This window comes from Ochlerotatus camptorhynchus, unplaced genomic scaffold, assembly GCF_037179485.1.
Source record: "Ochlerotatus camptorhynchus isolate MF236.1 unplaced genomic scaffold, CSIRO-AGI_Acam_v1.1 ptg000330l, whole genome shotgun sequence".
Classification (NCBI taxonomy): Eukaryota; Metazoa; Arthropoda; class Insecta; order Diptera; family Culicidae; genus Ochlerotatus; species Ochlerotatus camptorhynchus.
Genome location: NW_027040818.1, coordinates 10,905,832 through 10,926,599, shown reverse-complemented (window position 1 = coordinate 10,926,599; position 20,768 = coordinate 10,905,832). Strand labels below are relative to the sequence as shown.

The window sequence follows — 20,768 nt, the reverse complement described above, 5'->3', positions numbered from 1 at the left end:
TTTCTTTTCTTCGTTACCTTTTGAGATAAATGACAACACTACTTTTGCGCTCTCTAAAGCATCTAAATTCATCATCTGATGTTTCATCTACTAAAAAAGTTGGCTTCAAGTTACAAGTACCGCTATCTCGCTTTCCCATTCATGCAATAAAACAACAATCTGGTAGTCGTAGTTTGAACACGCTGCCACACCCAAACACTGTTTCCAACAATACATAATTTTTTTTTTTGGTTTTGTTTTGTTTTGCTTTGATTCTGCATGTGTCCATAAAACATCTTTTTTTTTGTTTAGTTGATTAGTTTTCCGTTCTTGTAACGCACCATTGTATGTTTTCTTTCTTGATTTGTGAATTGTTTTTAAGTTACTTTGTCACGATTAGCTGAAAGATTACCGTTCCAAGTTTGTCCGGCGACTTATTCTTATTGTTATTAGCGTTTTTTTCCTTATTTTTTTTTTGCTCGTATCCAATTAGTTGATTAGTTTTCTTACAGTTTGCAACATCGATTTATGCTTGCTTGTAGACACGCCGCTTCGTTTGTTTCGTCGTGTGTTCATCAATTTCTATTTGCCTTAGTTGAAATATGATGCAAGAAAATGATATCTAACTAGTATTACTTTCCACTGCTGCGGGCAGCTTTTTTTTTCTTCACAGCATGTCGGTTTTAAAACGATTCAGATACAATATTTCCAGTGTTTGTAATTTTTTTTTCTTCTCTTCAAATGGTATTGTACACTAATAATGTTTCACGATCAGAATAGGATAACTCTGCGTTAGTAAACTCGGCGGCGTTTCCTTGTATGCTAGTTTATAATAGAACGTATTTTGCTGGCATGTGTTGTTTGTGTGTATCTGTCTGTACGATGTCTATATAATTCTTTTCGGCTCGTCGATGATGTGTTGTTATTTATTATATTTGTTATCATTACATTATAGAGAATCACTAATCCGTAATCTGCAATTAAATGTCAAAATGTGCTAATCGCTTCCTCCTAACTTCTAAATTAAGTAAACTTGTTCTATATGAATGTCTCGCAAGGCCCACGCTCACGTAAATAAAAACCTACAATGTTTAAAGAGATGTTTCAAAATTTGAGTTATGTTTCTCATTCTACTGATTCGAACTTGATCATGCAAAGGATGGTAAATTTTCACAATTCTGCTAAATAAATTAAACCTAATACATAATTATAACATGGGCTATTATTTTGTGTTGGCTCGACCGTTCTGTTTTTTTTTGATTTTCATAAATTTTCGCTCCCTCTTCATCTTCTTCTTGTGTGTAGTAAGTGATGTGTGAGTGTGTGGGTGTGTGTGTTTAAATATGTACTTCTAGAATTCCGATTTTAGACCGATAGCGAAACGAAGCTGTTGTACTGGGTAATGTTTCGTTTGAGAATGTCCGCGCATAGGCCAAGCACCCGCTCGAAGCGGGCACGGTCCAGTTTGACACACTTGAGCGAGCCCCGCGCGATGACGGTGGCCGCCCGGGGACGATCAAGCAGCAGGGCAATCTCTCCAAAGTAGTCGCTGGGCCCGAGACGGCCAACTTCGGCGGGTTCTTCGTTCTGAAAAGATGGGAAGGGAGAGATTTTTATAATGAGTAATAAGTATTATTAAAATTATCGGGATTGATGTAAAGTTACGGGTAAAATAATTTTCCAAACTGCAATCTATTCACTCAGATTCGTTAAACAAAAATCGGAACATTGTCCCAAAATTAAATGATAACATTTACTCAACTCGTAATTTTAGTACATGTAGGTACGAATCCGGACACCTAAGTCGGCCGCGCTACAAAACTGACATGATTTTGTTTCGTGAATTTTGTGAAGTGTTTGGTGAAAATTCAGAGCGGCACAATGCTTTGGTTGTTTCCGTGCGGGACCGAAATCCGTACACCCTGTTGAATTTGTTTATTTATATGCATCATAACAATGTAAATATTATACATGAATACATATTCATGTTCATTCATGCATTAGCTTAATGTTTACGTCAACAAGTAAGCAGAATGTCATGCAATTAAAATAAGAAAAATAAAAACCTTAACACGTGTCGGGCATTTCTGTCAATCGGTTGCGTTCTTAACGATTTTCTAAGAAAATATCTCGGATTTACTTCAGTTTGTTAAGTGTATTTCAGTGATGTTTGCAAGTAGTTTCCTGAAGGTCGATCGAAAAGGTTAGTGTTTATCGTTTTATATCTCAATTCTAAGCAATGGATCGTTCATATTGTATTTATTTATCAAAATTAGTACTGTACGGATTTCGATCCATATATAACAGCTGATTCTAAATCCGTACACTTGTGCATCACTAATGACGATTCTACTTTATCCAATGTTTTTCAGCAGATCATGGAAACTAAATACACGCCGGAGGATTTGGAGAAGACTATGGCAATTATGCGTGCGGAGAAACCTTACCAAGAAGCATCCAGGGATTTTGCCGTTCAATTCACCACCATAAGAGATGCCGTATTGAATCGCTACTCTCTTATTTTATTCGTATTGTAAACGTTATATTATTAATATCTTTTAATGAAGAGCGTCAAGAACCAGCCAAAAAGTAAAACAACGCAGCTCCCCTACAGGATATCACCAACACGCATATACAGATTAGGGACCAAGCATAAATGACGTAGCATTTGAGGGGGGAGGTGAGGGTTTCAGAATTTGTGACCGGCCATGCATTGGATATAGCCAAATACGCTACGAGGGGGGGGGGGAGTATAAAATTGATCAAAAATATGCTACGTCATTTTTGGATGCTCCCTTACAGAGAGCAGACAGAAATGGGACAGAGAGCATTCCCAGCAGTAGCTACCAGAGAGGAATGACCGGAAATACACATGAAAGTAGTGCGGGCGAAAATTGATAAAGAGAACGCAAAGAAACAAAGGATTGAGGAACGACAAAAGAAAAAGGTTGAGCGAGAGAGGAAGAGGAGGAAGAAAAGGAAGAAGAGCAAAGAAAGTTCCCTAATAAACATATACCATGAACGAACTTTATCCCGGATGGGTAAACTTTCCCAAAAATGGTTTGGATGATACCCCGAACACGTCGTTAAGCTCTCTATTATGGTTATTTTTATTAGGGTTGGAAGCAAGAAAGCATTATAACTTGAAAAGGCAATGGTAACAATGGAGAAGAAGCAGAAGAAAGCTGTGGAAAAGAAGCAATGAAAGATCTGTGTTTTTATGATTATTACTCTCTTGACGTATTAAGTTAAATTAAGTTAAAGTCGTTATTTTACCAATTTTAATTTTCATGCACAAAACGAAAAACTAATCCTTGATGTCAGTTCATTGTCTTTTTTTGTTGGTTTCTAAGATGGTTGTATTTTTCTTTTACTTATCCGCCATTATAGGGCTACCATCTTAGGAACCGGTTAATTTATCGCTTGATGCCAGTGGGTTGGTGGAGTTTCAAAGTATGGCGCATCTTGCACGTTATAACATGTAAATTTCAAAAACCTCGAAGTTGTGATCGGAGGAAAACTCCAGTAAGAATATTTAACCCAAAGCACTGGTATAGAATAAAATTTGGAAGAAATTAATCCTTAAACATGATATTAGTTAGCATAAAAATCCAGAACAGTTACCTTCTTAAGTAAAAAGAATTCAGTTACCTCTCCTTTGAATCGATTGGAGCATCAATTAATCTAACGCTGATATCATTAGTTAAAAAAGTAAAAGTAAAATAAATGAACTTGAACTTTTGACGAATGATTCTTATGTAAAATCGTGCACTGAATTCAAAAATGTCAGTAGGATAGTTTTTGAAATACAGCTAAAAATGAAAATTCACTTTAAACAAGTTTGATTACTATAATACAAATATCTCCGGTTGTAATGAGATTATATCAATTATTTTAACGCTAAATTAGAGGTAAGAAATTTTTTCGTTCGATCAATTGAGCATCAATTGTCAGTGAGATTGAAGGTATTGTTGTTAGTTAATAGTTTTTTTTTAAGTTTTCCTAAGAAAAATTGAATTTCTGCTAAGTTTTTAAGCAATGTTAATTAAAATGTTTATGGTGGTTCTACCATTACTCTCACGGAAAAATAGTGTTTTAACGATCGAAATAACATTTTATCACGTTTAATTTGGCGTTAAAATAATTAATATCACTTCATTGCAGCCAGAGATATTTGTGTTTTAGTTTTTTTAACGTGAGATTTCATTTTTTAGCTAGGGGAAGGAGGGGCATAGTGAACAGGCGGGGCATAGTGAGCATCCCGTACTTTGGCTCTGGATCTCCAACTGCATGAAACAAATCAACTGGTAGTAGGATCAATATCATTAAGATATTGATCCTACAGCCAACAAATTTGTTCTGAACGGTCGGAAGTCCAAGCTGGAGCACGCGCGATGCTCACTATGCCCCACCTGTTCACTATGCCTCTCTTACCTCTATATCTCCAAAACTATCCTACCGAGATTTTTTTGGACTACATTTTTGGATTCAGCGCACGATTTGACATGGGAAATGACCATCAGCGTACAAAGTTCAAATATGCTGTAAACTAGTGTATTTAAACGAATATAGCTGTTTTGGACTCTTAGCCAGGCATGGAAAATCATTTACATTCATTTCATGCATTCATTTACATTCATTTGCCTCTAACTTTTTTCATCAACGGCATTGAGTAAAATGATGTATAGAGCTTCAGTAGGTTTTATTATTAGCTACAACTTTTGTTGATAACTCAAATCTGTATCTCTTATGCATCACGAACTAGAGCGGGCAGAACTTGTTACTGTTTTTCAGTGAATGTAAAATACATTCACTGAAAAACGTCAGTGGCTTATGTTCGCTCTGGTTCGTCATGCATAAGAGATACGAATTTGAAATGCTAACAAAACTTGTAGTTAATAACAAAACCTACAAAAGCTTCAAACATCATTTTGCGGAATTCTATTGATAAAAAAGTTAGGTGCAAATGAATGTAAATGAATGCACGAAATGAATGCAAATGATTTTCCATGCCTGCTCTTAGCCAAACAACTACAAAAAAAATACTTTATTCAAGATAGCAACACGTTTTTTTTTTCATTGATTTGGATCGATTTACATTCATGTACGGATTTTGATTCATGACTGTACGGATTTTGATTCATCCTCAACACAGTGTACGGATTTCGATTCAAAACTGTACGGATTTTGATTCAATCGTAAAACGCTGTACGGATTTTGATTCAAGATATGTGCAATTTAAATCCTTTTTTCTAATAATTAAAGGTAATTTTAAGACCTGGTGTTTGCAAATATTGGAAAAATAAAGATAAATGTAAAGGAAAAAGATGTGATACAGAGCATAATGTGATAGCATTATTTAGTATTGACCGTTAATGATTCTCTCGTGCTTAGGTGTACGGATTTCGGTCCCACACGGTAATATGATCTAGTGAATACACTACCGATCATAAGTTTAAGGACACCCCCAAAAAACCATGCAAATATGTTTTGTTCAATGATCTCTCATTTTACGTTCAATTTTCGATCTCCAACGGTTATTTGAATGGTATGAATGGTATAGCATAAGTGTTCTATTAATACTTTTATTTCAAAATTTGGCCAACCCAATTCTGAGAAAATCAGTCACGATTCTTCAGAGTAAATTTCGTAAAATATTGAAACTTTGGGTGAACTTTTAGCACACAAAATTTGAGGAAAGTTCCATTCAATACCTTTCAAATGATCTAAAGAGAACGAAAATTGGACGTAACATGACAGAGATATGAACATAACAAATTTGGCATGTTTTTTTCGGGGTGTCCTTAAACTTATGATCGGGAGCTGGGGGCAAGACAGCTTTCGATCATGAGTAAAACCCGAGTTAATTTTGAGTAACTCTGAGTAACTCACGTTGCTCAATATCTTATATACACATAAAGGGTGTCCACGATGAAATTGCCACACTATGAAATTGCTCTAACTTTTTAACCGTTGGGTAGAATTTAATGAAAATTTGGGTGGATTTAGTTCATAGTGCATTATTTACATCCTGCAAGTTTTAAAGTCCTGTGATCAAAACTCGCGGAAATGGAGTCGAAAGAACAGCTCGTGCGTGATAAAATCTTGCGCATTCATCACGAGAACAAGGATCTCTCGCATCGTTCCATCGCTAAAACGTTGGGAATCGCGAATTCCACGGTGTCACGAGTGATTAAGCGGTTCAAGGAACGGTTGACCACCGATCGGAAGCCCAGAAGTGAAGGAAAAAGTATTCCGTACAACACCAAAAATCACAACTGCGTAGTTGGGGCCTTCAACCGAAATCCGAACGCCTCCGTTAGGGATGTGGCTAAGAAGCTGCACCTAAGCCGAAGTTTTGTCCAGAAGGCCAAAACTAAGGCTGGGCTTCGAACGTACAAGGTACAAAAGGCCCCTAATCGCGACGAGAAGCAGAACAAGTCCGCCAAAACCCGTGCCAGGAAGTTGTACCTCAACATGCTGACGAAAGTTGAATGCTGCATCATGGACGACGAAACATATGTGAAGGCCGACTTCAAACAGATCCCCGGCAACCTGTTTTTCACGGCCAAGGATAAGTTCAGCGTTCCGGAGCATGTCCGCACTCAGAAGATGTCCAAATTTGCGAAGAAATTCCTGGTTTGGCAAGCCATCTGCACGTGCGGGAAGCGGAGTGCACCTTTCGTGACCCAGGACACGATGAACGGACAGGTGTACATAAAAGAGTGCCTCCAGAAGCGGCTGCTTCCTCTCCTGAAGGCCCACAACGTCCCAACAATCTTCTGGCCGGATTTGGCCTCATGCCACTACTCCAAGGACGTGCTGAAGTGGTATGCGGACAATAAGGTCAATTTCGTGCCGAAAATGTTCAACCCTCCCAACACTCCGGAGCTCCGCCAGATCGAGAAGTACTGGGCGATTATGAAGCAGCACCTTCTTAAACGACCTAAGGTAGTGAAGACAGTCGAGGAACTGAAGAAAGTATGGGTTTACATGCAAAAAACGGTTGATTCACAGGTTGTGCAGAATCTTATGGCCGAGGTTAAGGCCAAGGTGCGGGCATTTGCGTATGGACTGTAAATAAAATACGAGTAAAATGGTAAAATGAAGTTTAATAATTATTTCTCAATCCCTGAAAATTTGATGGCAATCGGATGAAAACTCGAATTTTGCGAATCAATTTTGTGTGTGGCAATTTCATCGTGGACACCCTTTAGCAACCTGATTGTTATATTGAAAATAATGTCGAAACCGATGCTGTCAAGCAAAGTAAGTTGACGCTTTCTTGGAATTTCTGTGTAGGGACTTTTGATGCGGTTCGATAGGTTCGGATTAGGCTAAATTAATTCAATAAATTCAATTTTTATATTTTTTTAAAACTTCCAGAAACTCAATGAAAACGTAATTTACACAAATATATAAAAATAATAGACTACATACAGGCTGCACGATTTACAAAAAGATAAGAATACAGTGCCTTCCCATTATTGGTAACAAATGATTTTTGCGTGTTATGCTGTCTATAAATTCAACGAAAGCTCCATTCGATTTATAACATTACTCGATCATTCTTTAGGGATTAGACGCTTGATATTTCATGAAATGTTGTGCTCTGGGCACAAAATTGAGGAAATAAACATATGGGGCCGTGTTTCCAAAAACGGTACGGCACTGTTTATGGTTGATGACCATGGCACACACTTAGTTTTTTTCTACCGAGCTCGGTTGTGCAAATCTCGGCAAAACAGTTTTACTGAGATCTCGGCAAACATTTCATTTGTTTACTAAGCATTATCCGAAACTCAGTAATCAAATGTCACTTTTGCTGAGATCTCAGTGAAACTTATTTTTGCCAAGATTTGCACAGCCGAGCTCGGTAGAAAAAACTAAGTGTGCATGATTATTACTGTTAAGGTTCCACAAAAGGTAAATAATTGGTTTACTTCTTCTAAGAATACAAATTTAATTGTTGAACCTTAACAAACTCCACGAAGCTGGTCAGAGCTGACCTAATCTGGCGTAGAATCAGCAGCTACATAATATACCACAATCAGCAGTCAAGGGCCAATTCTATTGACCACGAAGGAAGTTTAAAGCTCAAGTTGTACCTCAGGTAACCGAAAAGGAGCATTCCCCTTTTGGAACGGGTCACTCCCGTCACTCCTGTATCGTCCTAGGCCATGCCAATCTTCACCAACGAGGGAAGGCGCCTGAAAGGCATCCAAGCCACACACGAACGACAAGCCTCGTAAAACCCTCGTGCAGTCAAACCACCACAAGAGCATTTCGTTTGTCCACAATTTGATTTGTTAAACGAGCGATTAGATCTTTCAAATGGGCGAACAGATGCTTCAAACGAAATATGCTGTCAGACGATATTTTCTTTGATCAGAAAATCGAGACTACTTTGATCATTTTTGAGTAAATATGAGTAACTCAGATTTACTCGCTGCAAATATATTTACTCTGAGTACAGCTGTCTTGCCCCCAGATCGGGAGTGTAAGTGAATGTTATTGAACGGGTGCAGAGTTAAGGACTGAACCAAGGGTTGGTCACTCTACACACTTATTTTGCGCCAACATTTTTCTCAGTGTGCCTAAAGTATGCCGCGCTGTACCAAGAGTGTCATGTCATGTTTTTTTTTGTATACCAAACCGTACGAGCTGTCGAAGACAATGATTACGTCAACGCCAGATCAACAGAATGGGTAGCCCATCAAGAATACTACTGCTGCGCAGCACTTTGATCGGCCCACTTCCGTCTCCCGTATGTCGCAGTGCGATGAAGATTTGATCCACGGAGAGTACAGCAAACATTACACGCTGGTGAGGAACATTGAGAATGCACTCATTGAACATTCTGCACCGGGACATCAAAGATGAGGACGTTATCATCGATCACCATTTCCATATCAAACTGATTGACTTCGGATCGGCGACGCTCGTACAGGAAGGGTCACGACCGAGTACTGCAGTCTGGAAGTGTTGGTAGGCAAACGCTACTTCTACCCTGAACTGGTAATGTGGGCTTCCTGTGTGAAACTGTACGTGTTGTTTTTCTTCGAGAACCCATTCGTGGACGTTGAGGAAATCCGTTGACAAAAATCCCAAAACTCGGATCACCATCCAGGAGCTACCGGAGGCGGAATGGATGACGCAGGAAATCAATTCGTCACAGTTCAATTTTCCCAAAATCGTCCCCTGCTAACCGTACGAAATAAATCCGTAGAAGTAGTCAGAAAATTTATTTAAAAGAATGATTTACTGCTATTTAGTGCATAAACTTCTCAATTCCGTTTCAGTTTCTGTACTCCTGCGTTGGCTTTCAAAGATTCATATTAAATCCACCCGGTCCTCGTCGTGATGTCGGCATCTTCCGTTGCTCCGGTTGCGGATCATAGCAATAAGGGACAGTTTTAGGCTCGGGCGAAATTATTAGTTGCGGATACCGAAAATTGTTTGTGGCAACAATCAAATTTTGACACATCATCACTGCGCATGCGCAGAAATAATGCAGTGATGCCAGTTACTATACAGATAACAAAAAAAAAAGGACGATTGGTGCCAAATGAGTAAGTCATGGTGTGCCCTACTGTGTTTTTGTCACACTGTGTTGAGTGACCTACCCCTTGGACTGAACACAATGACAGCGGCACAGCGGTAAACGCGCATGGTACTAAAATTGCCGGTACCACTTTGCCGCATTTCTACCCACAATGCATGCGCATTTTTTTTTCTGTTCGGTTGTTTTGTTGCTTTATGTAGATAAACAAACCAGGTGCTATTTCCGGAGTGATTTGAGATTTGGGCCTTGTTCCGTCATACCGATGGATTTTGCAACGCGCCACAGATGATGACAGATGCAGTGAAGAAATGTATAACACTGAACTAAATGTATAGTAATTTTTCTTTTGCTCTTTGTTTTTAACTTCCGTTTTTGATTTCCTTCGTACACATCTTTTTGTACTTTTCTAAAATCATCCAGAATAAACAAAACGTTCAAGTACAGTCCACGCGTTTTTACTACGTCCCGAAATTTTTGGTCCTACGTCGCCGGATTTTCGAGGTATTTTCGCGTAATCTCGGTCGATTTATACGATTTTCACCGTTCATGGTCGGAAGTGAATGCATACTCCTGTGAAGGATCCGGATTGGGAGGTGTTCAGCGCACCAGTCGGAGAGCAGAAGCGCGTACAGGCAAAAAACCAGCGGAAACTTGGTGGATGAGTGTAAACGTCATGTGGAGGCCTTCAAATTCCACGAATACGAAGTGGAAGGTGTTTTGGAAGTTTTGCTTGTCAACATTTTGGCTTCGAAGATGGATCTGGAAACACGGAAGCTTTGGGAAGGCAGTATCACGCACGGAGAAATTCCAACTTACGAAGAAACGACTACCTTTCTCGCAAACCGGTGTCAAATTTTGGAAAGGATTGAATCCAACACGGTTGCTGCAAAACAGAAGAGGCCTATCGGTACTACTACTGCGATGAAAGTTTCTCCAATGAAGGTGTCATCTCTAGCGGCATCGGTGGATATCCGGTGCAACTTTTGTGATGAGTCTCATGCGAATCATCAGTGCAGTGAGTTCTTGAAGCTGAGTCCGAACGAGCGTTTTGAGAAAGCAAAGCAAGTGAAAGTTTGCTACAATTGTTTGAGGAAAGGGCATAACACAGCGCGATGCTCTTCTGCTATGTCGTGCAAAGTCTGTAAAAAGCGGCATCATACTACGCTACACATGAATGTAGCTACATGTTTTGATCCGCAGACGTCTACTCCAGTGCAGAACCCACCTCAAGATACCAACGCAAGCGATTCCACATCGAATGTTAAAGCCAGCAATTCCTCGACGTCCACAATCAGTGCATCTTATGTTACTCATCATCAGCGATCACTACTGTATACGGCGATTGTGTATATTGTTGGCAATGGTGAAGTGGCACAACCGTTCTTTTGGATTGTGGTTCACAGGTGAATCTACTCACAGAAAGCTAGCGGGTTTGCTGCAAGTCAAACGACAGTCGGTGGATGTCAAAGTTATTGGTGTTGATGGTGCTACTACGACGGTTACTACGATGGTCAACGTCACCATTCAAGCAAGAGGCAGTGGTTATGCGAGTGAAGTTGAGTGTCTGGTGATAAACAGGATCACTGGAACTATCCCATCGAGCTGCATCGACATTTTTACCTAGCCGATACCACCTGGTCTGCATTTGGCAGATCCGGGATTTAATCGCCCTCAGCGAGTGGACATGCTCATAGGCATTGAACACTTCTTCGGTCTCCTGAAATCAGGTAATGTCAAGCTTGCTGAAGATTTACCGTTCTTACAAGACACTCTGTTCGGATAGGTGGTCGGAGGACTCGTTGATTCTACAGCCTGGAACTACCAGAAGGTCAGTTGCAATGTGGCGTGTCAAGAACCAAACTTGGACAAGCTGATTGAGAAGTTTTGGGAATCTGAAGAACTAAGAAAATGTCGCCGGAATAGGTGGCATGTGAGGACTACTATACGCAAACTACTACGAGGGACTCGAGCGGACGATATACTGTGAAGCTACCATTTCGAAGCAATGTGAATCAACTAGGTGACTTGAAGCATCACGCTCTGCAACGGTTCACCTACCTCGAGAAGAAATTGAGCAGAGATGCGGAACTCAAGAAAGCGTATTGAGAATTTGTTGAAGAGTACATTCGGCCTGGTCATTGCCGAGTTCTGAACGAAACGGAAGACACATCGGACGGTTACTTTCTACCGCATCATGCTATACTGAAACCATCGTCATCTACCACGAAGTTACGCACTGTATTTCAATTCTGCGAAGTCTACTTCTGGTCTATCCCTAAACGACACGCTTATGGTTGGACCGACCATACAAGAGCCTCTCGTTGATATATGCGTACGGTTTCGAATCTATCCCGTCGTTTTTACTGGAGATGTTTCGAAAATGTTCAGGATGATTGCAGTGAGCCTTGAGCATACCAAGTTCCTGCGTGTTTTCTGGAGATCCATCCCTTCCGCTCCGTTGATGATTCTCAAGCTTACTACAATAACGTACGGGACGGCGTCAGCACTATACTTGGCCACTCGAACATTGAAGCAGTTAGTACAGGACGAAGGACACGCATTTCCAAGGGCAGCCAAAATACTGGAGAACGATTTTTACATCGACGATGTGTTGTCAGGAACCGATAGTTGGGAAGAAGCTACGGAGGTACACACAGAATTAGTGGAGCTACTACGAAAGGGAGGTTTTGAACTACACAAGTGATGCTCGAATTCTAGCATCAATCCCAGAGGATCTTCGTGAAAAGCAGGTGTCATTCGAACAACACGGAGTCAACAATGTGATTCGAACGCTTGGCTTACTTTGGGACCCGTCAAACGACCAATTGAGGTTCCACATAGAGCCAGCTGACCATTCGTAACCGGTAACGAAACGTTTCATTCTCTCTGAGATCGCCAAAATCTTCGATCCAATGGGTCTCTTGGCACCGGTGGTGGTTGTTGCTAAGCTTCTTATTCGGCAGCTGTGGAGGGCAAAGATGTCGTGGGATGAGGAACTACCAACGGAACTGTTGGAGGCATGGAAACGATTTCGTGCTGGTCTGCAAGCATTGACGGATTTGAAGATCGAACGCCTGGTAGTTTCGCCTCGGAGGATTGCAGTCGAAATACACGACTTCTCTGATGCAACTTTGGAAGCCTTCGGAACGTGTGTTTACCTTCGAAGCATTCATGAAGACAATACGGTGGAAGTCCACTTACTGGTCAGCAAATCTCGGGTAGGACCAAGGGTACTATTCCTAGACTGGAACTGTGGGCTTTCAGCTCATGACAAGGTTGGTTACGCAAGTGGCAAAGGCACTCAACATGGATTTTCGACGAAAGATGATGTGGTCAGATTCGCAAACAGTCTTGTGCTGGGTACGAAAGGCTCCACACCTGCTGAGTACCTACGTTGGCAACAGAGTGGCTGAAATGCAAAAACTTACGTCTTCCTACGAATATGGTTATGTTAGGTCGAGCGATAATCCAGCAGACCTAGTGTCACGAGGTCTCGATGCGAAGGCACTAGTTCAGATTCAAGTTTGGTGGCACGGGTCAGAGTACCTACGGCAAAACCAGTACGGAGAAGAGGTTGCGGAAGAAGTGAAGGATCTACCAGAAATGCGGGTTGCGATGTTGGCAAGTTTGTCCATGACCGACATGCCTGTACTTACGAAGTTCAGTTCCTTCAGACAGCTGCAGCGTGTGATGTCTTACGTTATCCGTTTCTACAATAAGGCGAGGAAACTCAGGATGGTAGGTGATGATTCGAAATACGTTACAGTCAAGGAGATGAGATTGGCCCTTAGCGCAATCGTCAGAATGGTTCAACAGCAGCAGTTAAGCGAAGAAATACAGCAAACCGACAAGTGTCAGAAGAACGAACAACAGGGAAGATATGTAGGAAGACTACGAAGCCTGAATCCGTGGATGGATGAAAATGGAATCTTGCGGGTTAACGGAAGAATCAAGTATGCCAACGTGTGCTACGATCAGAAGCATCCTTGTATCCTTCCTGCTGAGCATCCAGTGACAAAGTTATTGATACAAGCTATTCACAACGAGAACCTTCAGAATTCTTGCCTAACTTTTCAAAAGGTCCTATCTAACATTTCACTCTTTTCGAGAAAAACGAGGTTGAAGATTGACAAATTCTTTTTTGATACGGTTTGAAACCAAATCAACTTTTGACATTTTTAAGACCTTTAATAGTAAAATGCGATAAATTTTTGGCGAACACTTTTGTCTGGTGCATTTTTTTCAAGTACAGGCCTTATTTAAAACCATGCAATGAATCAGTGATCACATTGAATGTTCACAAACTAAAGGAATGCCTCAAGGGATCTGTACTGCCTATAATCGCATATCAGTCCAGAGAGTTCTACAAACTTCAGAGAAGCTCTGCGAGCTTCAAAGAACTATTGACCGAGATTTTAGAATTGATCTCGGCTTCTTACATAGAAGTAGCACTAAATCCGACAATCGAGAACTATCCTGGCCACGTCCTTGCAACTGTTGAGGATGGAAAGGATTGTTAGTTGGACATTTACTTAAGAGAGATGCAGAGAACTCTACGACTTCTCATAAGTGTCGCAGGAGTTTGATCATCACTAATTCGAACCACTGGGAAGTTCTACGAGAATTTTCAGGGAAAGTCTACGGGGAACTTCAGGGAATTTTTACGAAATGGATTTCGATTATTATAACTGCAACTGATGTATTTCATTCATGAAATATTCATGGACTTCATGGAAATTTTGCGGAGAACTTCAGGGAAGTTATGCGGAGAACTTTAGGGAACTTCTGGGAACCTGATCTTGCTTTTCAAATTTATTAAACTCGAAACCAAAATTAACGGGTTTGGGTCGGGGTTCGGTTCTGATAAACCAAAACCTGATCATCAATAATTCAAAACTCTGGGAAGTTCTGCGGCAAAATTCAGGAAAATGTTGCCGGGAACTTCAGGGAAGTTCTGCGAAATTTAAAAAGATTCTGCGAATTTTTGTATGGAACTGCTGGGAAGTTCTGTGGAGAACTTCAGAGCAGGTCTGCAAATATCTGCGAACTTGAAGTTCCTAGAATTTTCCAGAAGCTTCCCAGAAGCAAGATTTTCCTGAAACTCATAGATTTTCCTAAAATTCGCAGATTTACCAATTATTCTGAAGTTTTCAGAACTATGCTGAATTTCGTAGAATTTTTCAAATATTCGCAATTCAAAAGAACTTTGTTCGATATGCTCTTCGAGGCCTTCACTGGAGATATATAACGAACCTGCCATCATATGAAAGCCGTTGCATGTTGATTGATCTACCAACACTATCAAGCAGACGAGTATTCCTTCAACGCATGCTCATCTTTGATGTCCTGACAGACCATATCGACTGTGCAGACATACTTGAGAAACTCCGCTTTAACACACCGTTTCGGGTGACGCGGCAACCGGAGTTCTTCCGCCGGTCGAATCACCGTACTGACTATGGAATGAACAACCCTCTGGATGTCTGCTGTAATCGTTTCAACGAGGTTTCCAATATGTTTGATTTTGGTATGACTAAAACTGTGTTTAAGCTTAGAATTAGTAGATAAGTTATTTTTGTCTGTACGATGTTTTTATATATCGAAGATTAAATACAAATACAAAACTTTTCTGTAGTTCGCAGAATGTTTCTAATGTTTCCTGAAGTTCGTCTATTGTTTCAGTAGTTCCATTAGTTTTCAAGAAGTTCGCAGATATCCTTGAAGTTCCCAGAATTTTCCTTAAGTAAGCAGACTTCACAGAAAGTCGCATAATTTATCTGATGTTCACACAATTTTCCTGAAGTTCGTAAAACTTTGCAAAGCTTCCCAGAAGTTTGCAGAACTTTACAGAAGTTCACAGAATTTTCTTAAATTTGGCAGAATTATTCTTAAGTTGGCTGACTTTTCAGATACTTAATATTTTTTTTTTCTTAATTCAGCAACACTTTCTAGTGCACAGAATTATCCTGAAATTCGCAAACTTCCTTGAAGTTCCCAAAATTCTTGAAGCCCACAAACTTTTCCGGAAGTTCACAGAATTTTCTTGAAGTACGCAGACTTCCCTGAAAGCCACAGAATTTTCCTGATGTTCGTTGAATTTTTCTTAAATTCGTATATTTTTTTCTGAAGCTCCAGAAATTTGTAGAAGTTTCTTAAGTTCACAGAATTTTTCTGAAGTTTGCAGAATTTTCGTAATGTTCGCAGATTTCCCTGAAGAACGCAGAATTTTCGCCGTAGAATTTTCCTGAAGATCGTAAAATTTTTCTGAAACTCGCAAAGAATTTTCCTTAAATTCGCAGAATTTTCCTGAAACTAGCAGAAATTTCCTGAAGTTTGCAGACGCTCCAGATGTTTTCAGAAGTTTGCTGAAGTTAGTAGAGTTTTTTTTTTCAGTTCAGTCTATATTTTAACTTCCCTGAAAATTTAATCATTTTTAGGATATTCTCAAACATTTTCTTTTGAATCTTTTCCCAGCGTTTATTTCAGAATTCTGCTAAAATACGATTGAGATTCTCTCTGAGAGTCCCTAAAAAATATTTATAACAGTCTAGAATCCATAAAACAAACATAACATAAAATTCATCCTTTGATTTTCTTCATATTGGAAAGCTTTTTCTAAGAATTCGCTGAAGAGTCCTGCTATAATTCTGTTCAAAATTTGATTTAATAATCTTTTGAATTTCCAAACAATTCACTTCAGAATTGTCTCGAAATTTTGTGCAGAATTATATTGGAATTCTCCTCTGAATTCTTCTGCAATTTTGCTTAGAAGTTCCTTAAAATTTTATAGAAATTCGTTTTGCGATGCCCTTGAAATTATCCTAGGAATTTTCTTCAAATTATCATCAGAATTTCTTTAGAATTGTACGCTTAAAATTTGATTTACTTGGTATTTTTCACGGATCCTGGGATCCTCTTAGCAATTGATTTGGAATTTTCTACAGAGTTATTAAAAAAATTACTCTGAACCAGTGGCGTCGCCCTAACCTCAATCTACCTGTTCAATATTGATTTCAAGGGATACAAATCAGTGAAACTAGAAGATCCTGTGCCTTTTGAAACTGATTTGAATGTAAGCGTGACCCTAAATAACGTTTTCAAATGCGTTGAACTGGAAAAAAGTGAGGTTCCGCGACGCTACTGCTCAGAACTCACACAAGTGACATAGAATTAAAGTCTACAGTCATTAAAAGTTTTTTCCAAAACTCCCTTTCGATTTTTCTAAAAAACCTTGATGTTTTCTCTAAAAAAAAACTAGTCTAGTCCAAGAATCTTGAGAATTTTTAAGGTTACAAAATCTTATTTAATGCAAAAAAAAAAGAAAAAGATTAAGTAAATGGGGGTTATTCCGAGAGTCGAAGTGACGAAAGTCCGTCACTAGTGCAATGAGAAAAGTCACGACGTGGTGACGTGGCTCTTTGTGCATTTCAAATGGAGACTCACGTCACCACGACGTGACTTTTCTCACTTCACTTTTTTTTATAATATCTTCATGCTTTATTGTCAGTTATATTAAAGTTACATACATTCTATAAAAATTCTAAAGTTTTCGACGCTTACATCTGCAAAATTTGTATTAACTAAGTAAAGGAACATTTCGCCTAACTGTTTAATCAAAGATTGTTTTGTAGCTCTTGTAGATGTTGAGAAGACTGGATACATAAACTTTTCTGGTTCCATGCGACGAAGCCTAGGGTCTAGATGAGCTAATAAAGACTTCTGATAGAACCAGACATTACGACTCCTTGTGCACTTAAAGATGCGATGAACGATAGTGTCAATTTCTCCTGGACATAAGGCACATAATGGGTCGATTGTTGGATTTTGGCGATGAAGAAGCTGGTTGTGGGGAACCCTCTCATGTATCATGAGATACCACGCTGACCGTTGCTCAGCTGGAAGCAGGCTGGAGTGAATGTTTTTAAAGACCGCTTTCCAGTTTATCTGCGAGTCGGTGAAGGTCGGTGGATCCGGAAGCAGCGAAAGGTAATGTTGGTACAAACCACTCGCCGTCTGGTTCTCCAAAAGATTGGAGGAGAGATATGATATTTCCTGCAATGCCAACCTAGCGTGCTGAAATTCTGCAGGGATACTTGGGACGTTCGGTGGATTACCAGATCCTTCCAGAAAATCGGCTAGCAGTGTAAGTTGATCCAATGACTTAACCAATCGATTCAGTAGAAGAGCTTTTGATTTCAACGCTGGAGAGTGTAGGTTTAAACCACCACGGTTTTTGGGATGCGTAAGATTTTGAAAGGAGATCTTGAACTGTTGAGGGTGCCCCATCCACAGGAACTTTCTCAGCTCAGTTATAATGCGAGCTTCGTAGTTTGTTGTTGTTGAGATCTCTGGCAGTTCGGGTATTCTCGCAATAAAAGATACCTAGGATCTTGAGATGTCATCTGCGTAAGCATTAATTATCACACCAGGAAAAGCTCGCCTTAATACGTCCAAGAGAGGTTGCATATACAGTACAAAAAGTATCATTGACAAGGGATCTCCATGACGGACCGAACGCTGGATGTGGATTTTGGGAGTTAGATGACCATTCACTAATATCCTCGAAAAGAATTCTCCATGAACTTTTTGATGAGGCCTACTAGTGCCGGATTGAAATTCATTTTTAACATTGTTTGCTGAAGAAATGAATGATCAACGCTATCAAACGCGTGGTCCAGATCAAACGAAACTAGCAGCGCGTTCTGATGCCGTTGCTTCAATTCTGATATCGTATCCCAGATTTTTGTCGTTGCTTCGAAGATAGTTTTGGAGCCATTCGAACACTTCTGATCAGCGGATAGCACCAGTGGAACAAGTTTTTCCATGCGCTGCTTCAGGATACGCGAGACGGTTTTGAAGTCAAAATTTAACAAAGAAATGGGACGAAAAGCGTTACCCCTTTTCCGTACAAGAACTAATATACCTTCAAGGAAGTTTTTGGGAGCGTTACCTGACAAGGCGTCGTTTATGACAAGTGTGAATTCCCTCGAAATTATCCTCCAGCATTTCAGGTAAAATTCCTGGGGTAATCCGTCAATGCCCGGGGATTGTTTTGAGCAGCTCGATTTAATTGCAGCGAAAACCTCCTCCTCCACAACATTTCTCATGATCGATATGTTTTCCTCGATATCATTTGAAACCATGACCATGACCCAACAAGGCTCCATGAAATCCAACAAGGCTCCCGGGGTCGATCGCATATCAGCAGAGATGCTCAAAGCTGACCCCATGCTATCTGCACAAATGTTGCATCAACTATTCTGCAATATCTGGGACACCGCGACTTTTCCGGCTGACTGGATGCAGGGCGTCTTAGTGAAGGTCCCAAAGAAGGGGGACCCAACTGTATGCGATAACTGGCGTGGCATTATGTTACTGTGCTGTGTTCTCAAAGTTCTATGCAAAGTTATCCTCAACCGGATACAGGAGAAGATCGACGCGACTCTCCGACGGCAGCAGGCGGGATTCCGTGCTGGAAGATCCTGTGTGGACCATATTGTCTCGCTCCGCATAATCTTGGAGCAGGTCAACGAATTCCAAGAGTCCCTTTACTTGGTTTTCATTGACTACGAAAAAGCTTTCGACCGACTCAACCACGAAAACCTGTGGGGCGCCCTAAGGCGCAAGGGAGTTCCGGATAAAATCGTCAACCTCATCGAAGCTCAGTATGAGGCTTTCACGTGCAGGGTGCTGCACAACGGAGCCCTATCTGACCCTATTCGGGTAGTCGCTGGAGTGAGGCAAGGATGTATTCTATCACCGCTACTGTTCCTCATCGTAATCGACGAGATAATGGTTGGTGCGATCGACCGTGTGCCGAACCGTGGGTTGCTCTGGCAGCCTATTACAATGGAGCATCTAAACGACCTAGATTTGGCGGATGACGTTGCTTTAGTATCACAACGGCGTTCTGACATGCAGAGTAAGCTCGACGATCTCGCCGAACGCTCCTCAGCGGCAGGTCTCAACATCAACGTCAGCAAGACTAAATCGTTGGATATCAACACGGGAAATCCATCCAATTTTACGGTAGCTGGTCAGGAAGTGGAGAAGGTTGAAAGTTTCCAATATCTTGGCAGCCAGATAGCGTCGGACGGCGGAACCAAGAGTGACATAGGTGCACGGATCAAGAAGGCAAGGGCTGCTTTTGCGAGTTTACGAAACATCTGGAAGTCAAATCAGATTAGTCTCCGCACGAAGATCCGAATTTTCAACTCTAACGTGAAATCTGTACTGCTGTACGCTAGCGAAACATGGTGCGTATCAGCGGAGATCACACAGAAGCTGCAGGTGTTCATCAACCGATGCCTGCGGTATATAATTCGTGCTTGGTGGCCTCACAACTGGATTTCGAATGCCGAGCTCCATCGACGGTGTCACCAGAAGCCGATATCGACAGAAATTCGGGAACGTAAGTGGAGGTGGGTTGGCCACACTCTACGGAAGAGCGGAAATGAAATCTGCAAACAAGCGCTGGATTGGAATCCAGCCGGACATCGCAGCAGAGGCAGACCCAGGGGCTCATGGCGGCGAAGCCTAAACAAGGAGATTAAGCAAGTCGACCGGAATTTGACCTGGGCCCAGGTCAAGGCGAAAGCAAACAATCGCCCAGGATGGAGATCTTTCACGTTGGCCCTTTGCGCCAGGGATGGCGCTCAGGACACTTAAGTAAGTAAGTAAGATATCATTTGGGATACTTCTAGTCGGCAAGAACCTCGCAGTATTAGAGGTTTCACCAGCAGCATACAGTTGATTGAAGAAACGGGAGACTTCAGCACGAATTTCATTTATATCCATGGTAACGTTGCCATCTCGAAGTTCGAGCAAGTTGATGCTTGTTCGTGCTTTGCGTGTTGACCGCTCGTTTAGATGAAACAGGCTTGTCTGCTCACCACCTATATAAGATGAATTGTTCCTTCGGAGCTTTGTTGACAAATTTCGCTGTAGTTGAAGAATTTGTCCCTTGATGCGATTGATGTTAGAACGTTCGTGCGGATTTCCAGGAAGTTGATTAACCACGTGCGAAAGCTGAGTTTGTTAAATTTCCATGGTTCCACGAAAATCATTGAAGAGCAGCGATGTTTTCCATTTAAGAAAGGAAATCAGTTTCGGCTTACAAAAAGTGATCCACCAATCCATCCATGTTGCATAATGCCTTCTGTTTCGGACCCAGTATATCCATTTTCGTTCAAGTTCGGGGAATGCTTCAGGTTCGTCCAAAACT

At 40.8% G+C, this 20,768-nt stretch overlaps 1 protein-coding gene across 5 annotated transcripts in view; it reads right to left on the bottom strand.

Annotated features, from left to right (window-relative positions):
* Positions 1-534: 534 nt before the first annotated feature.
* Positions 535-20,768, bottom strand: part of Pka-R1 (protein kinase, cAMP-dependent, regulatory subunit type 1) — a 173,369-nt gene continuing 153,135 nt past the window's right edge. For all 5 annotated transcript variants that reach the window (XM_065230540.1, XM_065230541.1, XM_065230543.1 and 2 more), the window contains one exon: positions 535-1,566. In XM_065230540.1, the coding sequence (XP_065086612.1) occupies positions 1,345-1,566 (222 nt within the window). In that variant the 3' untranslated portion in view covers positions 535-1,344. The remainder of the gene's footprint in view (positions 1,567-20,768) is intronic.